Raw genomic sequence first — 23,715 nt, forward strand, 5'->3', positions numbered from 1 at the left:
AGTCTGTTAAGCAGCCAACTCTTGATTTTGGCTCAGGTCATGATCTCAGGGTGATGGGATCAAGCCAGGTATCGGGCTCCATGCTTGGCAGAGAGTCTGCTTGGGATTCTCTCCCTCTCCCTCTGCCCCTCCCCACTCCTTGTACTCACACTCACTCTCTCTCTCTCAAATAAATAAATAAATCTTTTTTAAAAATGTATTTATTGAGTACCTATGATAACACCAGCTATTGTGATCAGCCACAACTTAAGGGCAGCCATTTTACATAAATTATAAATACCTATACAGATTCCAATATATTAATTTTTCAGAAGGTGTTTTAACATGATAGCCTCCAAAACCCTGAAGTTTTAAAATGTTCATTTCCTCATATTCTTGGTTTTAAACTTTTATTTTCCTGTTAAGAAAGCCTCCAGTGGCTAACCCACAATGACCTCTGAGAGCAAATTTCCATTGTCAGCCTCAGGGTAGAAATTCATGGCAGGTCTTTTAAATTTTCATTTCTAATTAGGTTTTCCAAAATGTGGACATGATGTTTCTCCACATTTATATTCCTCTCTATTGAGATAAATACTACCTAAAGTGAGACATATAAACTAAATAAAAGGTAAAAAGATATTTAAAAGAGAGACATTATGTCTGGACAGAATTATTGCTCTGCTAGCTGGTCCCCACTTCAGGCCTTCAAAGGACTCACAGTTATAAAGTCAAGCCCTAGAGGGATGTGGCCAGGGTTCAAATCCCAGCTTCTACCATTCCTCCTGGGTGACCTTTGGCAAGTTGTTGACTCTCTACGCTTCTGTTTTCCTTACCTATAAAGGTGAGAAAAAAAAAACCTACTCTATAAAATTTTTATGGAGCTAAATGAAGTGATCCATCTAATCAGTGAGCACATAATAAATATCAGCTGTCAATGTCAGTCACTGATCAATCATTTTCTTCCATGAGCCAGACTTTTAGACACTGATAGTCTCCTAAAAGGAAAATTCTTTGCCAAACTTTTAAAATTTTCACATACTACTCTTCAGCTGTCCCACGTGTCATTAAATATGAGAGGTAAAATTACACTCATTCATCCATGTAAAAACTGTGATTGGAGAGTGGTTCTCTAAGTTTATAAAACTCAGGTCAGAAAAAGAACACCAACTCAAATCATGCGACTCCATTCACAAGGCTCTTTTTTTTTTTAACCTTCCTGTACCAGTGGGCCAAAGGAGGAAAAAATGACCAAGTTATTGCAAAAACCACAAACTCTTCAGAAAGCACCATTGGCTCTTCCTGAAAATGCACCCTGGCAGGATATGTTTAGGTCATTCAATTCAACATATTATCTATCCAACAGCCATTCTTCAAGAAAGCTTCATGTCCAGTTGGAATACCAATAGGTACTGAATTCCAAAAATTATAGAGGGAGCCCCTGTCTAGCTGACAAATGGGCAATCACACTAAGTGTAAGAATAATAAAGCCATTTTTGTACAGAGGTTTTGAAATAGGGGAAAATATGCTCTGTCTCTCTAATCTATCAGTTCAAAAACAGTGAAGTCTTGCAGACACTGGAGAGCAGTCCAGGGCTTCCAGACAGAGACTGTCCAGAGGGCTCTGTATATTAGTGGGCCATAGTCAAGGGAGGGTGCTTCCAAGAAGCTGTTTTGACACAACTGCACTTTTTCATTTTGAGAGAGTGCACGCGCGTGCACACAGGCACGTGCGCACAGCGCTCGGGGGTAGGGGGCAGAGGGAGAGAGGGAGAATCTTAAGCAGGCTCCATGCCTAGCATGGAGCCCAATGCAGGGCTCAATCTCACAACCCTGAGATCAGGACCTGAGCTGAAATCAAGAGTCCCACGCTTAACCAACTGAGTCACCCAGGCGCCCCACAACGTCACATTTTTAAAAAATATTACCAGGTATTTTTAACTGCCTTATCCTGACCCTCATTCCACCCCATGTACCTCTTCATCTACCATTTCTGTTGAAACCTGTTGGCTAGTACGTGCTGTTTGTATTATATTTTCCATCTACCCTTTCTGCACTCCCCAACCCTGAACATAACCCACCCCACCCCACTTTGCTCCATTCCTCACTGTTGATAGGAACCAGCAAAATCCCTATTTACTAGGAAATTGCTTTCAATAAAGTGTCTTAAAATCCACTCTTCTGACCCCAAGGACATTTGATTAAAATGAATTCTGATATCAACACTTATTCTAAATGGGCAAAAGACCAATAGATAATATTTCATTCATGATTCATTCATAAGAAAATTATGAGGTTCTTCATAGATGTTTGAAGGTAGTTCTGCATTTATTCTGTTTCCAGCTTCAAAAGGCTCAAAACTCTCCCCTCAGTCCTCTCACATTCCACAGTGTCTGTGGTCTGTCTTCTCTATACAGGGCCTGCTCAGACTCTTGCTCTTTCCAGATTGGACAAACGAAGTTCATTTATCAATTGCCTCATGCCGGCTGTTTCACAGTGAATTCCATTTGCATCTACCAATGAGTAGCTTTGATCAAGTTGTATATTTGGACACACCTTTTATTAATCTGTCTTAAACTTTAAAGTAAAAAATAATGCATTTGGTGACAGCCTCACCATTCGATTTGAGGCCATGTGTCAGATGGCATAGCCGCTAATAACACAAGCTGCCTGGTTCTGAACCTTAGCACCATCCACATGCATTGCCAAGTAATATTGAGTAAATTGTTTAACCTCTTTGTGCCTCTATATGTTGTGAGGATCAAGTGAGTTAATATATGTAAATATATTATATATTATATATGTAAATACATTACCCATGCTTATTACATGTGTCAAGTATTCTTTCAAATTATATGTATGTGTGTATATATATATATATGTTAGCTGTTATTTTTACCAATTTTAAATTGGGTACATTGTTTAAATAGACGTTTCACTTAATAATAATAAGCCATTGTTTTCTTTTTTCTTTCTTTCTTTTTGATGCAACCCTGGTGGTCGGGATTGTGGTTGGGACAAGAAGCAGAATAGGACTGGGGAAAGCTCTCGGGCTTGCGTGTGGCTCAGGTGTGAACAACACACATGTTCACGGGGTAGTTTTGTCAAAGTGCTACTGAAGGAGAAAATGAGAGATGAGTTGATGTTTCTCTCATGAGTATTACTCAGAATCTTTTCTTCATTGAAAATGTAATTACTTGATTTGTTCCCCATACCAAAATGTTCCACCGTCAAAATGACTACACCAAGAAGACCTCATAGGAAAGGCAGGTGCCGAGTTATTTAATGGGGGAGGCATTGTCATGCTGCGAAACTGCAAAGGGGAAATGGGTCGACTCAGAAACCCACCTCCCAGGGCCGGCCCACGTGCAAGTGTGCCAACTGTGCAGAGGATGGGGAAGAGAGCATGCCCCCGAGCCTGAAGCTATGAAACTTAGAAGGATAAAAACCAGGCATCTGAGCACAGGGCTCTGGTCTTCCACCCAGAGTCAGCCCCGTCTGCCACAGGTCAGTTCCCTGGGAAGCAGACCCCAGAAGCCCGAGATGTGCATGTGGAGGGCTTATCCAGGAGTGCTCTTAAATGCACTTCTATAAGGGGGTGAGGGGAGTGGGACAGGGCAAGGGGAGAAGCTGAACTGCCCTGCAGTTGGGGCAGAGGCCTCAGGGGATTCCCTGAGGAGCCCTGGAGCTGAGACTGCCCCTAGAGAGGCAAGGGGCCTGGACCTTATGCTCCACACACTGAATAGCCAACACTCACTGGACGCAGGCTGCCCCAGGCAAGGGGCATGGCCTTGGGCAATGTGGCTCTCTTTGGCAGAGGCTAATTCCCAGAGAAACTCCACCAAGTGCTTCAAGTGCTTCATGACCACTCCCAGTAGCAGGGAGCCAGAGGGCCCCATCCTGAAAGTAGCCTGGGGCTGAGCACCACTGCATACGCCACCCCCATTGATGGATGGCGAATATTTTCCATTCCTGAAATAGATGTTGCAGTTGATGACCTTCTGGGACTGTGTGGCAAGGTCACTTCAATAAAATAAAACAAGGCAAACAGCAAGAAAAAAGAATACCAGGAAAAGCTCCGGGGATGTGTGCCCCTCCTCCAGCCAGGGGCAGAAGATCAGAAGCCCTGATCGTACAGGGAGGCTCCGAAGCTGAAGCAGGTGTTTTAGAACTTAGCAGCTTTTACGTTGTTTTTATTATCTGTATTTGTTTTCTTATTTTCTTATATTTTCCCTTTTCACAATGAAGAGATGCTAGCGTTTTAAAATGAACTCTGTGAAAGAACACAAGGGAAGACAAGGGGCCTATTTCTGTCCTTGTCTGGCTCAGGAGATGGGGGACAGCATGTCTTCCAGGCTGAACGAGGCAGCGGCAGATAAACTGGAAATGGGAGAGCCCCAGGAGGAGGTGGACATTCAGAAAGGAGCAGGGATCCCTGGTCTCAGGCCCGGAGGCCTCCTCTAGTCACACCGTGGAGGCCTCTATGTCTTCTTTAAAGGCCTAAAGGGTCTGTTTTTATATTCCAGCGCCAAGATTTCTGAAGTAATATATATAAAATTTGTATACATCACGAGGGTTACATTAATTATATTAATATATTCTATATTATATGGTATATATTATATATAATGAATATACATTAATACTTAAGGTTTCTGATTATTACGCCTTTAAGAATATTCTCCACCAAATGGCCCAGATCAACAAAAGTATTTTTTGAGACTCTCAAAACCACAAAATATGTTTATGACTACTAATAAGGAGAAAAAAACAAAAGATGTTCTGGACACCAAGTTCAGAATTTAATCACTATGGAATTATTTTCTGGCCGCTTTAAAATTGCAACATTTTAAGTTCAATACCTTATGGTTCTATTTGTAGCAAAAAGTTAAAGTTTTAAAGTAAATTCAATTAATAAATTTCTAGTGCACTGAAACAAATACGCTGATAAGCATGAATTAATGTAAAAATATTTTGTGAATATGAGGTCAATAATTTTTAATATTCCTAAATGGAGTATGTTTATAAAACAGGTTAAGATGTATTATATACCTTTCAGATTTGTAGTGCTTTGTATTTTAATCTGGGGTTTGATTCCTTCATTTCAATCACAATGTTTGCAGGTTTTATAATGTTTGAGGGAAGGAGGTGCTTGGAAATGGTTTTATCCTCTAGAACGCCGGACTAAATTGTTTCCAGGCAAACCCCAAAGGGAAACAAATACCTCCATTAGAAGGAGCCCTGAGGCACTGCCTTCCCTTCTTGAGTCTCAGTCCTAGGGCAAGGCCAACCTTTCAGAAGTCCTAACTCGCAGAAATAAATCAGATCATGGATTTCTTCTTCCACACGCCACTGTCTACCTCCAGCAGAAACTTGATTTAATGACATGAGGAAGTTCAATGTCAAACATGTTGCAATAGAGATATCCTGATTGGAGGAGGTACATACATGTGTACTTGGAAGTGGTCCCCCAAATGGACCCTTATACCCATTTTACCTCCCACCTCCATTGGCTTCTAAGGACCTCCAAAGAACCCATCAAGCCATTGAGAATTGAAAACCACACTTCCAAATACTGTCTGCTTTGCACAGGGCTGTTGTCAGGTTCAAAATGAGATTCTAGCCATGAAAGTGAAGAAAAAAGGATTCTAATTACCTAAGGATGCTTCTCTTGTTCGTAATACTTTTTACGTTTCAGACAAGTAAACCAACAATAAAATGAGTACCTCCCAACAAGACAAATAGCTGCGTGAAGGCAAAGTATATGCCTTTTCTCTCTGCATCTTTGCACCCTTTCCACAAGGTAGACACTCAGTGAATATTTGTTAACTCTGAAAAAATGTAGCCTACTATCCCGGCACACATAGTAAATTTGTGTTCAAGACCCAGAGGAGCTCTCAGTAAGTAAGCTAGAAGGTCCTTCAAAGGATTATTTGTAAAATGCAAAATGCATAACGACAGCCAACATTTATTGAGTGTTTTTACCAGTGCTTTACATGCTTATGTTATATATGAGGACTCTACTATTATTGAACTCCCTTTCAGATGGGGAAACTGAGGCATAGAGATATTAAGCAACTTGCCCAAAGTCATACAGCTACTAAGTGTTCAGAGCTCGGTTTCAAACAAGGAGGCCTTGCACCAGTCCAAGTTCTCTGTCACTAAACCTCAGAAGAATGAAGGCAGATGCTGGTCACTGATCCCTGGAACTCACTGGCCTTGTGGGGGTCCTGTGTTCAACCCGCACAAAACCAGGTCAACTCTTGGTCCCAACTCTATTCATCCAGCTAACTCTGCCCTTTTGAAAATACAGAAACAAAGGTTTAGATATATAAATCGTCTTGCCCAAATTAGGTGACTAGGTGTGGTACCATCACAGACACTGAACCTTTTGGTATCTAAATTATCAGGCCACACCTTTGAGATCTAAGTACGTTTTGGTGAGTGAGTGAACGGCTTGTATTCCATTACGTCTTCTGTGAAGCCAGCACCTCTGTTTCTCAGTCCTTCCATTTGTAACTAGAAGCAGGATTTTACTGATCCGGGGTAAAAGACTCACGAGGGGCACACATTAAACTTTGTAAATTCTCAGGTTCCATCTTCAGACTCAGGTTCACCAGGCCTGAGGGTTTTACCCTTGTAGCTAGCAAAACAAGTGATTCCAGTATGAGAAAGATACTGTCCTGTATTTGGAAGGAATACTTCTTATCTGCCTGAGGCTTGGCTAGATAGAAAGAACTTGTGTATTTTCTTTTCAAAGAAACCATGACATTGGGACGCCTGGGTGGCTCAATTGGTTAAGTCTCTGCCTTCAGCTCAGGTCATGATCCCAGGGTCCTGGGATCGAGTCCCGCATCGGGCTCCCTGCTCAGCGGGGAGCCTGCTTCTTCCTCTGCTTGCCACTCCCTCTGCTTGTGTTCACTCTCTCTCTCTCTCTCTCTCTCTGACAAATAAATAAATAAAATCTTTGAAAAATAAAAAGCATAAAGAAACCAAGACAAATCCACTCAACCTCACCGCCCCCCCTCCCACCCCCTGGCTGGGACTGGGGGGGTGAGGGAAATGAGGAGCAGGCCCCTCTGGTAGTCAGAGCACACAGCTGCTCTGTGTAGCTCAGCTTCCTTCTCCCTGGTTTGGCTGGACTCCTAGGAAAGGCCACACAACTAAGAGGGAGCCTTATAGCCTCCTGCCCCCAGCCGTCATTCAACCATCCTGTCTGCCAGGGAGGGGGTGTGGTCTGACGGCATTCAGGCCACCAAGATGCACAGACAGGCTGGGACTCAGTTTGCAAGGCCCAGTTTCCATCCCCCGCTGGTGCCAACAGCTCACTATGGTCATAACCCTCCAGATTCCTTCAGAGGAAGCCAGTTATCTGCTAGACTTCCTTTGTTCTTCAGGGCTCTCTTTTGGCATCTCTGCCAAGGACATGTTTTGGCTGGATCCACTACCCAGGCCTCTGCACATCCCTGGGAAACTGAGCTAAGAGAAACACGGTGCAGGAGGTAGATGGGGAGCTGGAGTTTTTGTCTGCTTGAATGCAGGGCCTTACAACGGAAATGTGTACCATCGGTGACCAGGTGCTCATTGGACCAGTGACCAGCATCTTCCTGAGACTGCCATGAGCCCCTCCACCTTTTCAGAGACTCGATTGCAGGCCAGAGCAAAAACAAGGCAAGCCTTTTTGGGATCCCTGATTAACCCTTCTCTGTGCAGTGGGGAGTGAGGGTGGGGTGGAGGATGGTTCTTACCTCTGTTAAAGACAGTCAGTTACTGTGCAATGTGCACTGCCCCTGCTGGGTTTTGCAGTGGGCGCTGAAACTCACAGATCACAGCATTCAATGATAACAAATGGCTAGGGCGAATGTGGCTCTTCCCCCAAATACCTGTACAACATAATCAATCCTGCATCCTCAGCCAATGTCCCATCTTCTCAGGAAAGCCCTGTGCATCATTGTAAGTCCAGTTCAAATTCCTCTTCACTCAGATTCCTCCTTTGAGTCCTAAAGGGTCCGTCAGCTAATGGCGATGATTACGTAGCTTGTTCAGATGTTTGATTTGTGCTGACGTCTCCCCAGTCTCTTCTAGAGAGAAGGAGGAGTGTCTTTCTTATCCTTACCTTCACCGTGGCAGCCAGAAGGGAGACTTACCTACAGTAGGCATGTAATAAAATGGAAGTTACATTAATAACAGCCTGTGGAGGGGAGAATAAATTCAGTCATGAGAACTATAATATTCAGCATTTATTTCTTGGCAGAGAGAGAAGTGAAGAAGGAATTGGCCAGATTGTTTTATTTGGAGCCCTTCTGAGCACATACTAAGTGAAACATCTAGTGAAACAATAGCCTGGTTTAATGGTATGAACTTTGACTCTGGGATAACCGATCATCATTAAAACCATCCTGGATTTGTCTTCCTGCAGAAGAGCAGGATACTGACCACAGTTCTGCGAAGCGTTCCTTTAGGGAGATTTCTCAGCACTAAATAAAAGAGTGACTTCTCAATGTTGCAAAAGGGGCCCGGCTGTTGGTTTTGGCTGGGGACAAGCGCTGAGCTGGCTCCACTCAGAGATGGCAGGATGAGATAAACACGGCTGTATGATGTCACTGAAATAGTCTTATTTTCATCAGACGCTAAATTCAAATACCCTCAGGGAAATGGATTATTTTGTTTTGCTTTGAATTACTACAGCTTTCTAAAATTCATTTTTGCCTCTGTAAGTGATGGGATATTCCAATGGACTCCAAGTTCCATGGAGAGACACTTGGAAAACTGTGCTCCTCTGGGTGCCTGAAAAGAGCACTCAGCAGTGACTGTACAGCAGTAGATTTGCAACCCGCGCCCTGCTTTCTGCACCAGATGTTGACTGGCATGTCTTTAAGGCCTTAAGGTCCTAGATTCAAGGGTGGTGAGTCAGAGTCCATACTTGGCTCTCGCTAGAGTCACTGGATCCAGACCAGAGTACTCAGTACTCTACTGACTAAAGAAATGGTGGGTCAGTATTTAAAATGAGAAGAGGCTCCAAGAAGAGCAGTGAGGGTGCAGAGTCTCCAAAGTACCCCATTCCCCCCACTACCCCCCAACACACACACACACACACACACACACACACACACACACACACACACACACACACAGAGTTCTCCTCCACATCTCTCCAAAACCCCAAGCCATCTTGTGTAACCAATCTGGGAACATTTAACTTTAGAGAGAGAGGTGATCCAGACACTAGCTTGGGTCGTTCCACCCATGTTCACAGAACAGGGACTGGGGTGGGGGGGGCGGTTCTCCAAGGATAGCAGAATTGGGATAGATTTGTCAAATCATTCATCTGCAGAGGTGAAACCTAATGCCATCACCAGATGCTGCCTGATTGTCATATAGAGGATGGGTTAACTGAATAGGATCAGAAACCAACTGATTCCACTCCTACTGCTGCCACTCCTCTGATTCTGCTTCCCTGTGTTTCAGTTTCTTCCTCTATAAAATGTAATTACAAATCATAACCCCATGGGACTCTCTAAAGGATTAAATGAAATATTCCTCGTAAAGTGTTTACCATGGTAAGAGCTTAATAAATGTCAGCTAATGTTATTTGCTAATTGGTCTTCAAGGAAATTCTCATTTTCCTCCATAATGCAAGGATGGATTGATCTCTCAGCTGAGGGTGATTTTGCCTTCCTGTGCTCCTAGTTTCTAGGCCTCTCTTTTAGGAATTCGAGCTCATCATTTAGTCCTAATATCTAAACGGGATTAGATGTCCATGAACTCTTTCAAGAGAGCCAAGTCATACGTAACTCAGATCCCAGCTTTGTACAAACCACTATGTTAGTTGCTATGGAAAATATACAGTGAGCACTTAATGTTTTAATCAAATGATTTCTGGCTTCAGCAGGCAGGAGGTTCACCAAAAGTAAATGCAGCACACTGGGCACAGTGTTTATAATAATCACACCATAACTGGCCTGATGAATGTGAAAGGTTCTAACACAGTGACAGGAATCCAGTTGTCCTTCAGATTTATTAAACTGTATGTGATCATTTCAAATTCATCTTAAACATCTTTACAGTGACTTATACTCTACATAGACAGTTGGAGTCAGTGGAAAAGTGGACACTGAGATTTGAATTTGATTAAAGTTGATGTAAAGCTTGCACTTTGCTGGAGAGCATTTGTACTTGTTAACATAGTAAATGGTCATTTTTCTGTCTCTCCTGGAGGGCCAACTGCACGACAGGGAGAACATGTATCTTAGGCCACAAATAGGTATGATTATACCTGATATATAGGGACACTGAGGTTCAGAGATATCAAGGGACTTTTCCAGAGCCAGGATGCAAGTCTCAGAAAAAGACCTTTAAGTGAGATAGTATTAGTATTAATGAAGGATAGTCCGAAGAAAGGCAAGCAGGGACAAGAGGCCCCTGCCCTAAAAGGATACCACCCTTCAAAGGATTTTACACCACCCTGGAAAGAGCCCTCCACCTTTTCCCATGTGAATAACTATCTGGTAGGTTCATGAGCGAATGGACAACCTGATTGGATGACAGGCCCATGGAGCGTTAATCAGATTAAAACAGCCCGCACCAAAGAGCCTATAAAAACCCCTAGATTTAAACACCAAATTGGCAACCCTCTCGGGTCCCCTCCCTCTTCAGGAGCTTTGTACTATTGCCCAATAAACTTTGCTTTACTATCGCTCAATAAACCTTGCTTTGCCACCCACCGCTTTTCATCTGGCCTACCTCTTTATTCTTCGAAGCAGCATGACCAAGAACCGCAGGCACTAAAGGAAAAGAAATCCTGCAACAGTATTTTTGAAAGGTCTTTGTCAGCAGCAAAGTATGAAACAGTATTCTTGTGAACCATAGGCATTTACTAAGCAGCTACTCTGCCCCAGTGGCCATGTAGGACCCTGTGGGTTGAAGATACCCCAATCTTGATGGAGTTTCCAGTTTAGGGGACACAAGTGTACTGAGGAAGTACGTACAGGACACAGCAGGGTGTGAAGAAGGTGAAAGGTGAAAGAAGAGGGTTTTCCCAAGGAAGAGACACACGAACTGACTCACAAAACTAGGTAGCTAGAGGCTCATCAGAAGAAGAGCGGTGGGGAGAAAGAAGGTCGGGGCAAAGGCACAGCAAAGGCTGGGGAACAGCATGATCAGACTTAGGTTTTCACATTCTTGGGGGCAGCTGCTGGGAGAAGGGAATCGAAGCAGGGATACTCTCCACTCTGACAGGCCAGGAAACAGATGATGACTGCTGGCCTGAGGCAGTGAAGTCATGAAGGCAAAGAGACGGAGGTGATAGAAGAGGTGTTAAAGAGTATAGTTAACTGAATTTGGTCGTTCTTCAAGCGTGGAGGAGAGAGAAAGACAGAGGTCAAGGCTGGCATCCAGGTTTCCAATTTGAGTATTGGGGGAACTCTGGTGTCATTCACTGGGAAGGGAAACCCAAGAGGGGAAGATAATAATATAGTGGGTTTGATGACGTCCTCTCAGCTACTTTTTTTGGACCTGAGTCATTACAGATGACTTCACCTTTTGATTCTGGGAAGTTTTCTTTCATTCACCTTCCTGGTGTTTTGCTAACAATTAACTGCAAGAGGGGAAACATAACATCCCAGCTCTATTTTCCAAATGTTTACCCTGCAGTAAAACATAAAGGCAACGTGGACTTCAAGTGAAAGACACAGGTGCGTGCCCTAAGCACAGTGCCCAGGCAATTTGTCTTTGGGTTTGTGTCAGGGCCTAATAAGCACCTGCTATATTTTTATAGCTGGGTAGTAGGACTTAATAGGACCTTGCTGAAATGATAATTACACTGCCTATGAGCCCAGACTGTAGGTGTGCATAATGGAAGCCTGCAGTAAGTCATGGGCTCCAGGAGCTCAAGGAAATCTGCATGTAGGATGAAAGTTCTCTTTCAAACAGCCTGTGGGCATTTTAGGTTTGGGTCCTCATGGTGTCTCTACTAACCTCTTCTGAAGGCCTGGGCATCCCTTCTAGAGGGACGTATCACCACAGAGAGCATGGTCAGGCCAATGGTCAGTGTCTTTGGTGAACACAGCTCTTAGTCAAGCCCAGAGCTTGATAAGGGGAGCTTGGCCTGGATTCTAGGCCACACTGGTCCCCTCACATGCTCTCTCCTACCTGATATAACTGCAGCCACTATGAGGCAGCCCCAGGGCCTTGGATAATAGCTGTTAACCCCCTCATAGCCCCCAATCCTCAGAAGGGCCCAGTCATGAGAACTTACTATTGGACATTGGAGAATCTCTTACAACAAAGCACAGTGGAAAGTGTGTTGAATACTCACTATGTACCAGGCACTTGAAGAAACAAAAGAACAAGTCTCCATTAATAGCAATACTAGATAGGACCCAAAACACATCCCCAGGAAGGGATGGAAGCAGGGAAGCTAAATACCACATGATCATGCAAAAACTAAATTTCTTAATAGCAAGAAGAGTACGGTTAGGCTTTTATTCCTGGTTTTCATTCAGATCTTAATCTCACAGATTAAGATACGAGTTGCCCTGTTTTCCAGCTAGAGGAAAAAGCCCTTAAGATTTAAAATCAGAAGGTGGATTTGTGTCAGGAAGTACGCTGTGGAACCAGATTCCATCAGGAGAGCCCGATCCTGTTCCTTCCCTTTGCTTAACACCCCAACCCCGTCAGCCTCGGTTCGAAGTCCTTCTATGGGAACAGAACAGAGGATATGAATACATGTCTGAGGAATCCATATTTGAACAGGGACTGAAAAACATTAAGAACCCATTCTCTGTTGAGTCACTTTACAGGCGTTAGGCTCCACCATGGGAGACAAGATGAAGACAAACTCTCCTCTGACACAACATGTTCTGACATGTTCAAGCTTGAACCTTCCTGTATTATTATTTATCCAGAAACAAGCAAATACAGTCCCACCCTGTAATTTGCTAAGTAACCACAGAGGGCACAAAGCAGGATTTCTCAACCTCAATGCTATGGCGATTTGGGGCTGGACAATTCTTTCTGGGAGCCTGGGGGAGGAGGTGGTCTACATTGTAGAAAGTTTAGCAGCATCCCTGACCTCTATCCATTACATGGTAGTAGCATATCTCCCTCTGTCATCACAACCAGAAATGTTCTCTAGGTATTGCCAAATCACCCCTGGTTGAGAAACACTGATTTGGAGTGGCACTACATCTCAATTACAAGTTCAGCCAGATACAAGGGGTCAGCTGAGCATCTGACGGGCAACAGGGAACTACGGCCTGCTGTTGTAATGACAAGGACTTAGGACAAATGAGTTGAAACTCTCTCACTGGCTCAGACCCAATAAATTCAGGATACTGACTAAATAGTTTACTACAAATGTGAGAAGTGATTTGGTCTATCATCACTGCTGAACCCTAAGATCTTGCTGATTCTTTTTTACCAGGCAGAAAACTTTTTAAATAATTAGAGTATCATTATTATACTATATCTGTACATCAGTAGTCTTTCAGTAGCAAGTGACAGAAACTCAATTCAAGCAAAGAGAGAGAGAGAGATTGAGAGAGAGAGAAGCTTTTTATTGGGTCATGAAACAAAATCCAGGGGTAGAATTGGCTCTAGTTACACCCAGATCGAGGTATTCAGTGACACTAGGAATATTTCACTTCTACTTTTTGGTCATATTTTCCTCTACTTTGGCCTTGTTTTCAAGGTGCTTTCCTGAGATGGTGACAGAGATGGCCACTGAGACTCCAGGATGACGTTTTAGAAACTCCAGTGGAAAGAGAAGGTCTCTTTTCCAAGTGTTTCCAAGGTTAAGTCTCACTGACCTGACTTGGATTAAATGCCTATACCATCTGATCATGCAAAAACTTAATTTTTGTAGCCAATCATTGTAGCCAAAGAAATGGAACACCCCAGATGACCTCCCAGGCTTGTCAGCACATACTGTAATAGTGAGCCTCTAAGATGGTTCTTCCCTCCTGGTTTTCATGCCCTTGTGTATTCTGTTCTTTTTTTATTTATTTATTTAAATTCAATTAATTAACATATACTGTATTATTAATTTCAGAGGTAGAGTTCAGTGATTCATCATTTGCATATAACACCCAGTGTTCATCACATCACATGCCCTCTTTAATGCCTGTCACCCAGTTACCCCATCCCCCATCCCCCTCCCCTCCAGCAACCCTCAGTTTGTTCCCTATGATTAAGAGTCTCTTATGGTTTGTCTCCCTCTCTCATTTCATCTTGTTTTATTTTTATGTGTATTATGTTCTTGAGTGTAGGCTGGACTCATTTCTAATGAACAGAATACAGCCAGAAGTGATGGGATATCACTTCTGAGATTATGTTACAAAAACATTGTGACTTCTGTCTTGCTCACCCTGCCATATTGCTAATTGTCCTGTGGAGAGGCTTATATGGCAAGAAAGTGATGGTTCTATCCAAGAGCCAGCAAGGACTAAAGGCCTGCCAATAATCATGTGAGTGAGCTCAAAAGCAGATCTCTGAGTCAAACCTTGAGGTTGATTCCAGCCCTGGCTGAGACCTTGCCTGCAGTTTTACAAGAAGTCTTGGGACAAAGGCACAGAAAAGCTGTGCCTAGATTCCTGAGGCAAAGAAGTCATGAGATCGTGTTTGTTGTTTTAAGCCAATACATTTTGGAGCTATTTGTTATACAGCAATAGACAACTAATACAATGTACCATTACCCCCCCACACACCCAACACACACATACATACCCCCAGGGACATAGGAGAGGACCGCTTCACCAAACACCATGGTCTGAGATTGGGGGAGGCATAGCCCAAAGGCATTCTGGTGTTCAAAAACACATATTCATTATAACACCCAATTCAGGTTGTTTGGACTGAACGAACATATAAATTTCCCATTAGGCATCTGCCTTCGGCTTGGGTCATGATCCCAGGGTCCTGGGATCGAGTCCCATATCGGGCTCCCTGCTCGGCAGGAAGCCTGCTTCTCCCCCTCCCACTCCCCTTGCTTGTGTTCCTGCTCTCATGCTCTCTCTCTCTCTGTCAAATAAATAAATAAAATCTTAAAAAAAAAAAAATAAGGAAAACACTCTCTGATACTCTCCCCATAGGGAGAAAAACTGGACTTTCATGTGACTGCATCGGGAATGGGTTTATACTGACCTGGCTCACAAGAGACTTTGCAAAGCCACATATCCTGAGGGTGACGGCTGAGAGCACCATGTTGACAACATTTTTTTTCTTCATTCACCCCTGGAGATGGAAACTGCTGGACACCAAGTTTGAGTGGAACCTTTTTGTTCCTTTAAACCTGCCTGCTCTGGATTTTTAGTTTCCACTATTATATAAGCCTTGACTTACTCCTTGTTGACAGGGACAGTTTATTTTCTCTTCCTATTAAACAGGTAATTGAACAACCTAAGAAGAAGCTGAAATATCAATGAATCTTGGCCATGTTATTATGAATTTGTAGTTCAATTTTGAAATAGTGGCATTGAGGTCCTGACTGAAATTTCTCTTCTAAAATGTCCCTGAAGCACTAAGATAAGGTAGTTGGGGGCTCTGAATTACTTTAGGTGCTCTAGAACATGTGATACGTAGGAGGGATTTCCCCTTGTTTGCTCATTTCTAAGTCCTCGCTTACCTTGTCTGGATCATGGTAAATACCTTGGGAAAAATAAAGCCTCCATCAAGTATTTGATCACCAGAAAGAGCAGAAGGTAAGTACTAAAGAGACTGTGACTTGCTGACATTAACCCACTGGAGCCCAATTCTGTCCACATTGCCCATGATGACAAGTCACAAGGTGGAGAGATTTTAGGGAGTGACTTGAGAACCAGTACTTGAGTACTAGAATTCACCAGTAGTACTCATGAGTAGTATTACTTAGGACCATTCACACCTTATTATTTTATGCAGCTTCTACATAGTGTGGTATCTGATGCTCTAAAGCATGCAGTTGACTGATTTATTTCCAGGAGAGTAGATCTAGTAAAATGCTGCACGTGACATTAATAGATTTAGTCAGTGTATATTTTTAGATTAATAGTGGCTCGATGGGTTATCAGATACCCATGATCCTTCCATCAACATTGAGACCTTCCCTTTACATTTCTTTATAATGAACTGAGCACACTTTAAAGATCTGCTTACTCAAAAAAAAAAAAAAAAAAAAAAAAAATTCCTATTGTGTTTCTCTGACCTAAAGTTAGTGAAAATTTCAGATGCTGAAGGAGTGGGGAAGAAGGACATGTCTTCAAATAAGATCTTTGAAAACCCAAAGATTCCACCCAAGGACCAGGTTGGAAAGACCCTTATTTGTCTTTCACTGTATAGTTCTCCAAAACAAAGAAAAAAGGGGGGGGGGGGCGGACTTTAAAAGCTTAAAAAAAAAAGTTTCATTGTTTAAATTTGCATTGATCCACATTTCCTGAGACCATCAGAATCTCACTAATGGCAACTGGACAGAATTCCTCTGGCTCCAACCCACTCACACATTTTTTGGGGTGTCCAGCTCCTTCAAAACTCTCCCAACTGATTGAGGAAGCTCCCAGTTGTATTCAGTGACTGTGAGAATGGAGATGAGTTGGCTAGGAATAGAGAGCACCGTTACTTCCTACAAGTTCTTGTAGCTGCATGTGGGACCTGCTAGCTCCTTCTCTCCTGCTTTGGAGACTGCTGACTCTGGGTGCCAGATCTAGAACGCTCCCACCTGACCTGTTTCAGAGACACACTGGCCCCTGTGTCCTGTGCCCCTCCAGTGCCCTCACTAAAGTATAGCAGTGCTGGGCTACACTGCATTCTGCTTTCAAGCTCCTTACAGAGATAAGTAGAGAGGCTCCTGGATCTTTTAATTTTATTACTTCATCTCCCTGGGACTCTGGCACATGTTCTGGGAGATTTGGAAAAAGAGCAAATCTCAAAAGTTCTAAACTGATCTCTCTCCAGACGCTGGCCTCTCCTCCCTGAGCCAAGTTTCTGTAAAGGACTCTCTCTGCCCTCAAGGGTGAGTCTTGCCATCCAGACTGTCTGAAAACCTTGGATATGTAATTTAGTCCCTCAAGCTTAGATACTCCCCAGTTCTTACACCAGGAGATAATCACTGTAGATGTCTGTCAAGTGAGACTGAATGCATGTGGGAAATATAATCCAGTGTGTTTGGGGAGATCCAAGGCAATTTTCTTGTGTTTATGGGCACTATTGATCTTAATGAAAGAAAACTCAAGAAACAATTAGCATTGACTGTGGAGTGTAAACAAACTAATTAAAGAATTTCATGCATATTTTTCTCTGCTTCAAACATGGCCTAACTTTAAAATATTGTAGTTCGTCATAAAGAACCAGACTCTGAAATCAAACCACCACTTAGAAGCTACATTAAATTCACAGTGTCACTTAATCTCTCAGACCCTGTTTCCTAATTTGTAAAATGGGGATAACATCACCACTATCCCACTGAATTGTTGTTAGCATTAAATAAGCTAATGAATGTAAGCAGAGCACAGTACCCAGCACTGAGTAAGAACACAGCCAAGTGTTTGCCCATTATATGTATGGCTGTGTATGTGTACATCAGTATTTCTTTATACTATAATACAGATGTTCAAAAGCATTTTCAAACCCCTCTTGACAATGGTCAAAGTATTTATGAAAAGGCTAGTTGCTATTTTAGAGAACTGGCCTCAAATCTTGATTAAGAGTGACATTTCTAATTTTTTCCTCTACTATGTAAATAGCACAAAAGTCTCACAAATAAATAGCATCATTTTGTATAAACAATTCCTAGCTTTCTCTGCCGTGGAGGGCAGCTTCTCACAAATTCTTTAGAGAATGCTCTGGCTTGTCCCAGAATCAACTCATGCTGAGTTTACTATTCAGACCAGATTATTACCAGGCAGTTGGAGCAGTCAAATTCCCACAGCCAATTTTCTATAAAAATCCCAAGTAATTGAAATGGGAGGAAGGTACCCAGTAAAAGTCAGGGTGAATAATTTAGCACAGTAGCTGTCTGCAGCCTCTGAAGCAACATATTCAAGGCATTTTATTAGAGAGCTGATGAAGCCACTGTTGTGTCCAGAGCATCCTGGCTGCCACCCACCCATTTCATCAAAAACAAGGAGAATAGCAAAATGAGCAGCCAGGGGATCTAGGATTAACCCTTCTCTGATACCTGAGTGATTCTATGAATGCCAGAAATGAATAGTGACATTGTGTGTGACATCTTTCTAAAGGTCAGTGTTGAGAAACATGACTGGCCACAGGGGTCACTAAACAAGGGTGCTGTGTCCCCTCTCAGCTCTATAGATCCCTTCGAAGGGGAGACCCATCTGCTAGGAATAGGGATAAGCTGGTTGCTATTTTAGAAAACTGGCCTCAAATCTCTATTGAGTGACATTTCTGATTCTTCACTCTCCCTATGTAAGTACAACAAAATTCTCACAAATAAATGCCCTCTATCTGTAAGCAGGACTAGTCAGGAGTTGGGGACACAAATGGCAGAAACCCAACTCAACTTAGATTGAGTAAAAAGGGAATTTGTTGACTAATGCTGCTGATAAGAATGCAAATTTACTCACAGGATTGAATGAAGCTCTAGATTAGAATGGAGTTCACTGGATCTAACACCTGGAAATCAGTGACCCAGGTGAGAGTCTCTGTGTCTCAAGGGCCTTACAGTCAGAGTGGCAGAAGTGGACATCCAATACCAGAAGAGGGTGTTTGGAAGAGTAATGTGATGGGTAATCAAATCAAAATGAGAGGTTCTGGAAGTTCTGTGAGCTATTCCAATTACCTACAAGTTCATAACAATCATTTAAAGAGTTCAGTGGTATAAACCCTATGTCCAACTGTTACAGGTTGAATTGTGTCTCCTACTCCTCCATCAAACTCATATGTTGAAGCTTTAACTCCCTCTACTCCTCTCAATTCTCAGTTGAGACCCCTGTAATAAAAGATAGATTAACAAGAGAAAAAACATAGAAGTTTATTAACATGTATGTGTCATGTATACATGTGAGATACCCTGTGAAAAACTAGTAACTCTCCAAGGTGGCTTAGAACTCCAGCTTAAATTCCCTCTTCAGGTAAAGACGAAAGAAAGGTGTGGGAGGAGGCCAGTTATGGGGAGGTTACCAAGAAAAGCAAGGTAAACTTTTGTTTACACCAAATTAAGGTTTTTGTTATACCCATTTAAGTGGGTACCTTCTCCATCAATAAAGTTCTCTTGTGATTTAGTCATCCTTCTCTTCCTGGTACAAAGAGGGAGACACCCTTACAAATGGAAAGTTCTTTTATAAGTGCAAATGTCCCTTACAAAGGGGTAACTTCTACTCTATTTTCAGGACTTCTACTATGCCTGCTGTTTCTCAACACAATCAGCTCAAGGGGCACCTGGGTAGCTCAGTTGGTTGGGTGTCAGACACTTGATTTTGGCTCAGGTCAAGATCTCATGGTCATGAGACTGAGCCCCACATCAGGCTCTGTGCTCAGTGGAGAATCTGCTTAAGATTGTCTCCCTCTCCCTCTGCCCTTCTCCCCCATGCTCACATGCTTTCTCTCTCTCAGGAAAAAAAAGGTTAAAAAAAAAAAAACAACCAGCTCAAAATAATCCTTCTGCCAAAGAGGCATATTTTGGGTACTCTGTTACCCTTCAATATTTATTCCTCTGGCTCTTTTCCTGTGAGGTCATCTCTGGCTGACCATGTCCCTCAACTGAAGATTACATCTTCTCTCAAGATAGTCCCCTCCTACATGACTCTCTCCTTCTCTCAAAGTCTCAGACCTAGGGATAGTCACAGCTCTGCTGAAACCAGCCCTGGGCCACTGCACTATCTCTTCTGCTTCTTCTATGCCCACACTTCTGCAAATAGTCACTCCGTAAATAAACCCTTTCCAAATCATTCCAATTTGAGTATGACATCTGCTTCCCCAACTGATAGAGCTCTCTATAAAACAGAGGTGGAAAAAACTAAAGGACAAAGCCTCCTTCTCTTCTCCACCTGGAAAAAGGACCATGGATAGTTTCCAAAGTACATTGGGCTCTAATACACAAAGTCCATGTCAGATGAGAGATTTTTTTAACATGCCATCTGTCATTAGAAATCCCTTGCCTAAAGGTTTATTTCCTTTGGAGAACTTCTTTCACCTTTGCTTTCTAATTATACTTATATCTTAGACTCTTTGTGGCCACAGCTTATTGATTGAAACCTCTTTGTGTCTGATAATTTTGACTGCTCAATATTTTCACCTGTGCCACAGTCAGCAATGTGCCATGGTTTCGGTTTTGTTTTTTTCAGAGTTCAATATCTGAAAAGTGAAAAAAGCTCTATCCTGTGGTGTGGATTTTATCTCCTGGGGAATCAATACAAAGTGGAAACCTTTGGGATTTCCTTTCCTTTTGCCAGTGACCTCAACCCCTTCTCTCATTTCACTAGTTTTGAATTTAATCATCCTCTACTCCAAAGGCAAACTGCCCATCTATGTAACGTCTACTATTTACCAGGCATTGCACATTATTTTCATTCTCAAAGCAACCCTCTGAGGCAGATCTAAGTATCCCCTTTGTATAACCAAGAAGACAGGCTCAGGAAGGTGATCTGTCCAACAGGATACAACCAGTAAGTGAAGGCTGGGAAGGCACCAGGTAAGGGACCCCAAAGAGTGTGACCCATGCCACCTGGGATTCTGCTGCTGCCCGCTCACTTCTCCCGCTAAGTACCTTCACCTGCATCTAGAACACTCAACAGGGAATGCTGTTCCCTCCATGATCCTCCTGACTTAGACCTCATCTCCAGCATTTCCTCCATGGCTGACTACCCAATGTGGGGCTATGGCTATTGACAGATAATAAACAGAGATATGAATAAATGCTTTCCAGAATTTCATGCAGAGATATAATCATCTCATTTGTGGGGTGTTTCTGTCTCCTAAGCTAGAACTTCTGTTTCTTGAGGGTTGAAACCATATTTCCTTTTCCTTTGGCATTCCCCCACTCAATCCTCCCTACAGTCTATTTCAGTTCTCTGCACACGGGACAGTCTCAACAGATGCCACTGACTAACTGGGAGAATTAAAAAAACTAGAAATTTGGAAAACTTTTGCTTGTGAAAGGGAAGTGCACCATTCCCACCCTGCTTTTTGAAGAAAAAATTATTCTGGAGAACAATAAAAAGTATATTTTCCCTTCTTATTTCCTAAGGAACCAAATAGGAGATGTAATAAGTACTAGTGAATAGATTTATTTCCATTCAGTGCTCTGTTGTGTTCTGTCATGCCTTTATGAATTTATGAAGGAACTCTTTAGGTCAGGAATTCATCTGTTGCAAGGCTCCAGGATACAGCCTCCAGGAAAGATAGGCTTGTGGCCTCTTGGTGAAGTAACAGAGTCAAAGCACGGCTTGTGTATTTCGCCTTAGCACTGACTTTCTTTGAAGGTGGCTTTGGTGGGGTTGTTAGTTTGGGGTTGTTTAAATCTCAAAATTAAAAGAGCTCCTTCATATCTAAGGACATGGGGGACAAGACAATCGAGCTAAGTCTGAGACTCAAAGATAAAACCGGCTTAATGTGATTTAAGGGACCCGGGAGAGACTTCCTAGCCCCCTTACATCTCCCATTGGCTTGCTCCAGAACATAAAAAGAAACCTCACATTTACCCCCATCTTCGCTTAGGCAGTGAGAGCCGGGCTAAAATACAAAAATATCTAGGAAGATGCAATACTATTTTGCCTTTATTCTAAGATGCACATTTTACCCACATTTTAATGTTTCTGAATCGGGATGCATTTTTACAATGTAACTTTTTAATGTATTACTGCTTCTTTATTTCCCTTGAAGAACTGTTAAGTTCATTTGTATTAAATAGATAAGGACTCCCCGGGAAACTTGTTAAAAATCTAGACACATGTGCCCCATAAGAGCAGGTGCCAATTCGGGAGGTCTGGAATATGATAAGGAATTTGCATTTGCAGCAAGCACCCAGAGTGATCCTGAGCAGGTAGTCTGCTTCAAGAGGCCCCAAAACAGTACTTTCCTGGGTTCAGGGGAATAAGGTCTTTATGGAGCTTAGTAGTGCGAGTTTGTGAGCTTTGTCTTATGGAGGCTGCTCAGGTCCCCCATCACTGGGTCTGCATTTCAGAACCAGACACTGGGGAAAGAGGCAATCTTGGGTCCTGCATTTTCAGAATTCAATTGTGCTGTGCCATTTTTCTCTGAAATGCTGATACTTTGACATTTAAACTCCATCTTTCAAAATCCTTTCACTTTCAGCCATTTCATAGATACTTACATAAATGAGCTAAGTTTCAGTCCTCCAGAAACTCACACCCTCGTGAGTGGATCTTGCAAATTGACCTGAGCCAGGTTACTCAATGCTAAAATGGGAGCCACTGAGGAATTGTTAAATCGGGAATGTTAGCTACTCTCTTCTACAAACATGTTACCCGGTTATGGTAAAAGCAAGCCACCAGCCAAATTCTGCTGCACCTACAGACACTCATTAATTAAATATTTATTAGTAAACAGGAGGGGAAAAAAAGTGGTTCATACAACCTTGCACGTAAGTTTCTCGCAAGAAATTGCCAGGATTCCAGAGGCAAGGTTCTGTCCCCAGTATAGTTAGCATGAGGCAACCAGAATTTTCCAGAGTTCATGGCTAGACTGAAGGCCAGGTAAAGGCTTACCTAAGGCATCATTCTAAGGGTGTAGGTTATAATTCTAGCTAAATATATATATCCTATTCATGCAGGAGTGGAGGGTTTCTAAATTATTTAACTAATCAACTTATCTTGAATAGCTCTGTATTTACCAAGAGATCCCATTTCTCATTTTCACCATGTTGCCTATCAAAGTCCTTTTGGAAACCTCCCTTTTTCCTTACCTGCCCCAACTCCCAAGTATATAATCAGTCACCCCTCACAACCCTGGTGCAGCAGCTCTTTCTGCCCACAGGTCTTGTCCCCATGCTTTAATAAAATCACCTTTTTGCACCAAACACATCTCAATCATTCTTTCTTGGCTGTCAGCTCCAGACATCACCAACATTCCAAAACTACATCACATAGATCCAACAAAGATCAGGCTTCTTCACAAACTTTTCTAACTGGACATCCTAAACATCCATTCTATCCACAGTTTTCCCCATAAAAATCAAAGTAGAAAGACCACGGTCCCTAGAGTCATTTACTGGTTGGGTGACTTGGACAAGTTTCTTCATCTCTGATCCTCAGTGTTGTCATCTATAAAAGGGGTATTATACCTCCTCCTTAGGACTGTTGCAAAGATCAAGACTATCTGGTGTAGAAGAGAGGCTCAACTAATTTTTAGTATTTGTGTCTTTTAAATCTTTGTAATTATTTTTTCTTGTTTATGAATTCTAAGGAAGAATAGGATCTATATTGTACAAGCAGTACTTTATCTCACTATCACTAGAGATCACCAATCTTTGACTTTGGCCTTAAATCTTACTCTAAACCTTTTTTTAAATTTAAATTCAATTAATTAACATGTAATGTATTATTGGTTTCAGAGGTAGAGGTCAGTGATTCATCAGTCTTACATAACACCCAGTGCTCATTACATCAAGTGTCCTCCTTAATGCCCCTCACCCAGTTCCTCCTTCCCCTCACCCCCCTCCCCTCTGGCAACCCTCAGTTTGTTTCCTATGATTAAGAGTCTCTTGTGGTTTGTCTCCCTCTCTGATTTCGTCTTATTTTATTTTTTCCTCTCTTCCCCTATGATCCTCTGCTTTGTTTCTTAAATTCCACA

General features: G+C 42.5%; 1 protein-coding gene across 1 annotated transcript in view; it reads right to left on the reverse strand.

Moving 5' to 3' along the window:
• Positions 1-8,018: 8,018 nt before the first annotated feature.
• Positions 8,019-23,715, reverse strand: part of SNX18 (sorting nexin 18) — an 80,550-nt gene continuing 64,853 nt past the window's right edge. The window contains exon 3 of the mRNA XM_027604946.1: positions 8,019-8,123. Coding sequence (XP_027460747.1) covers positions 8,058-8,123 — 66 coding nt within the window. The 3' untranslated portion in view covers positions 8,019-8,057. The remainder of the gene's footprint in view (positions 8,124-23,715) is intronic.

This window comes from Zalophus californianus, chromosome 5 (genome assembly GCF_009762305.2).
Source record: "Zalophus californianus isolate mZalCal1 chromosome 5, mZalCal1.pri.v2, whole genome shotgun sequence".
NCBI lineage: Eukaryota > Metazoa > Chordata > Mammalia > Carnivora > Otariidae > Zalophus > Zalophus californianus.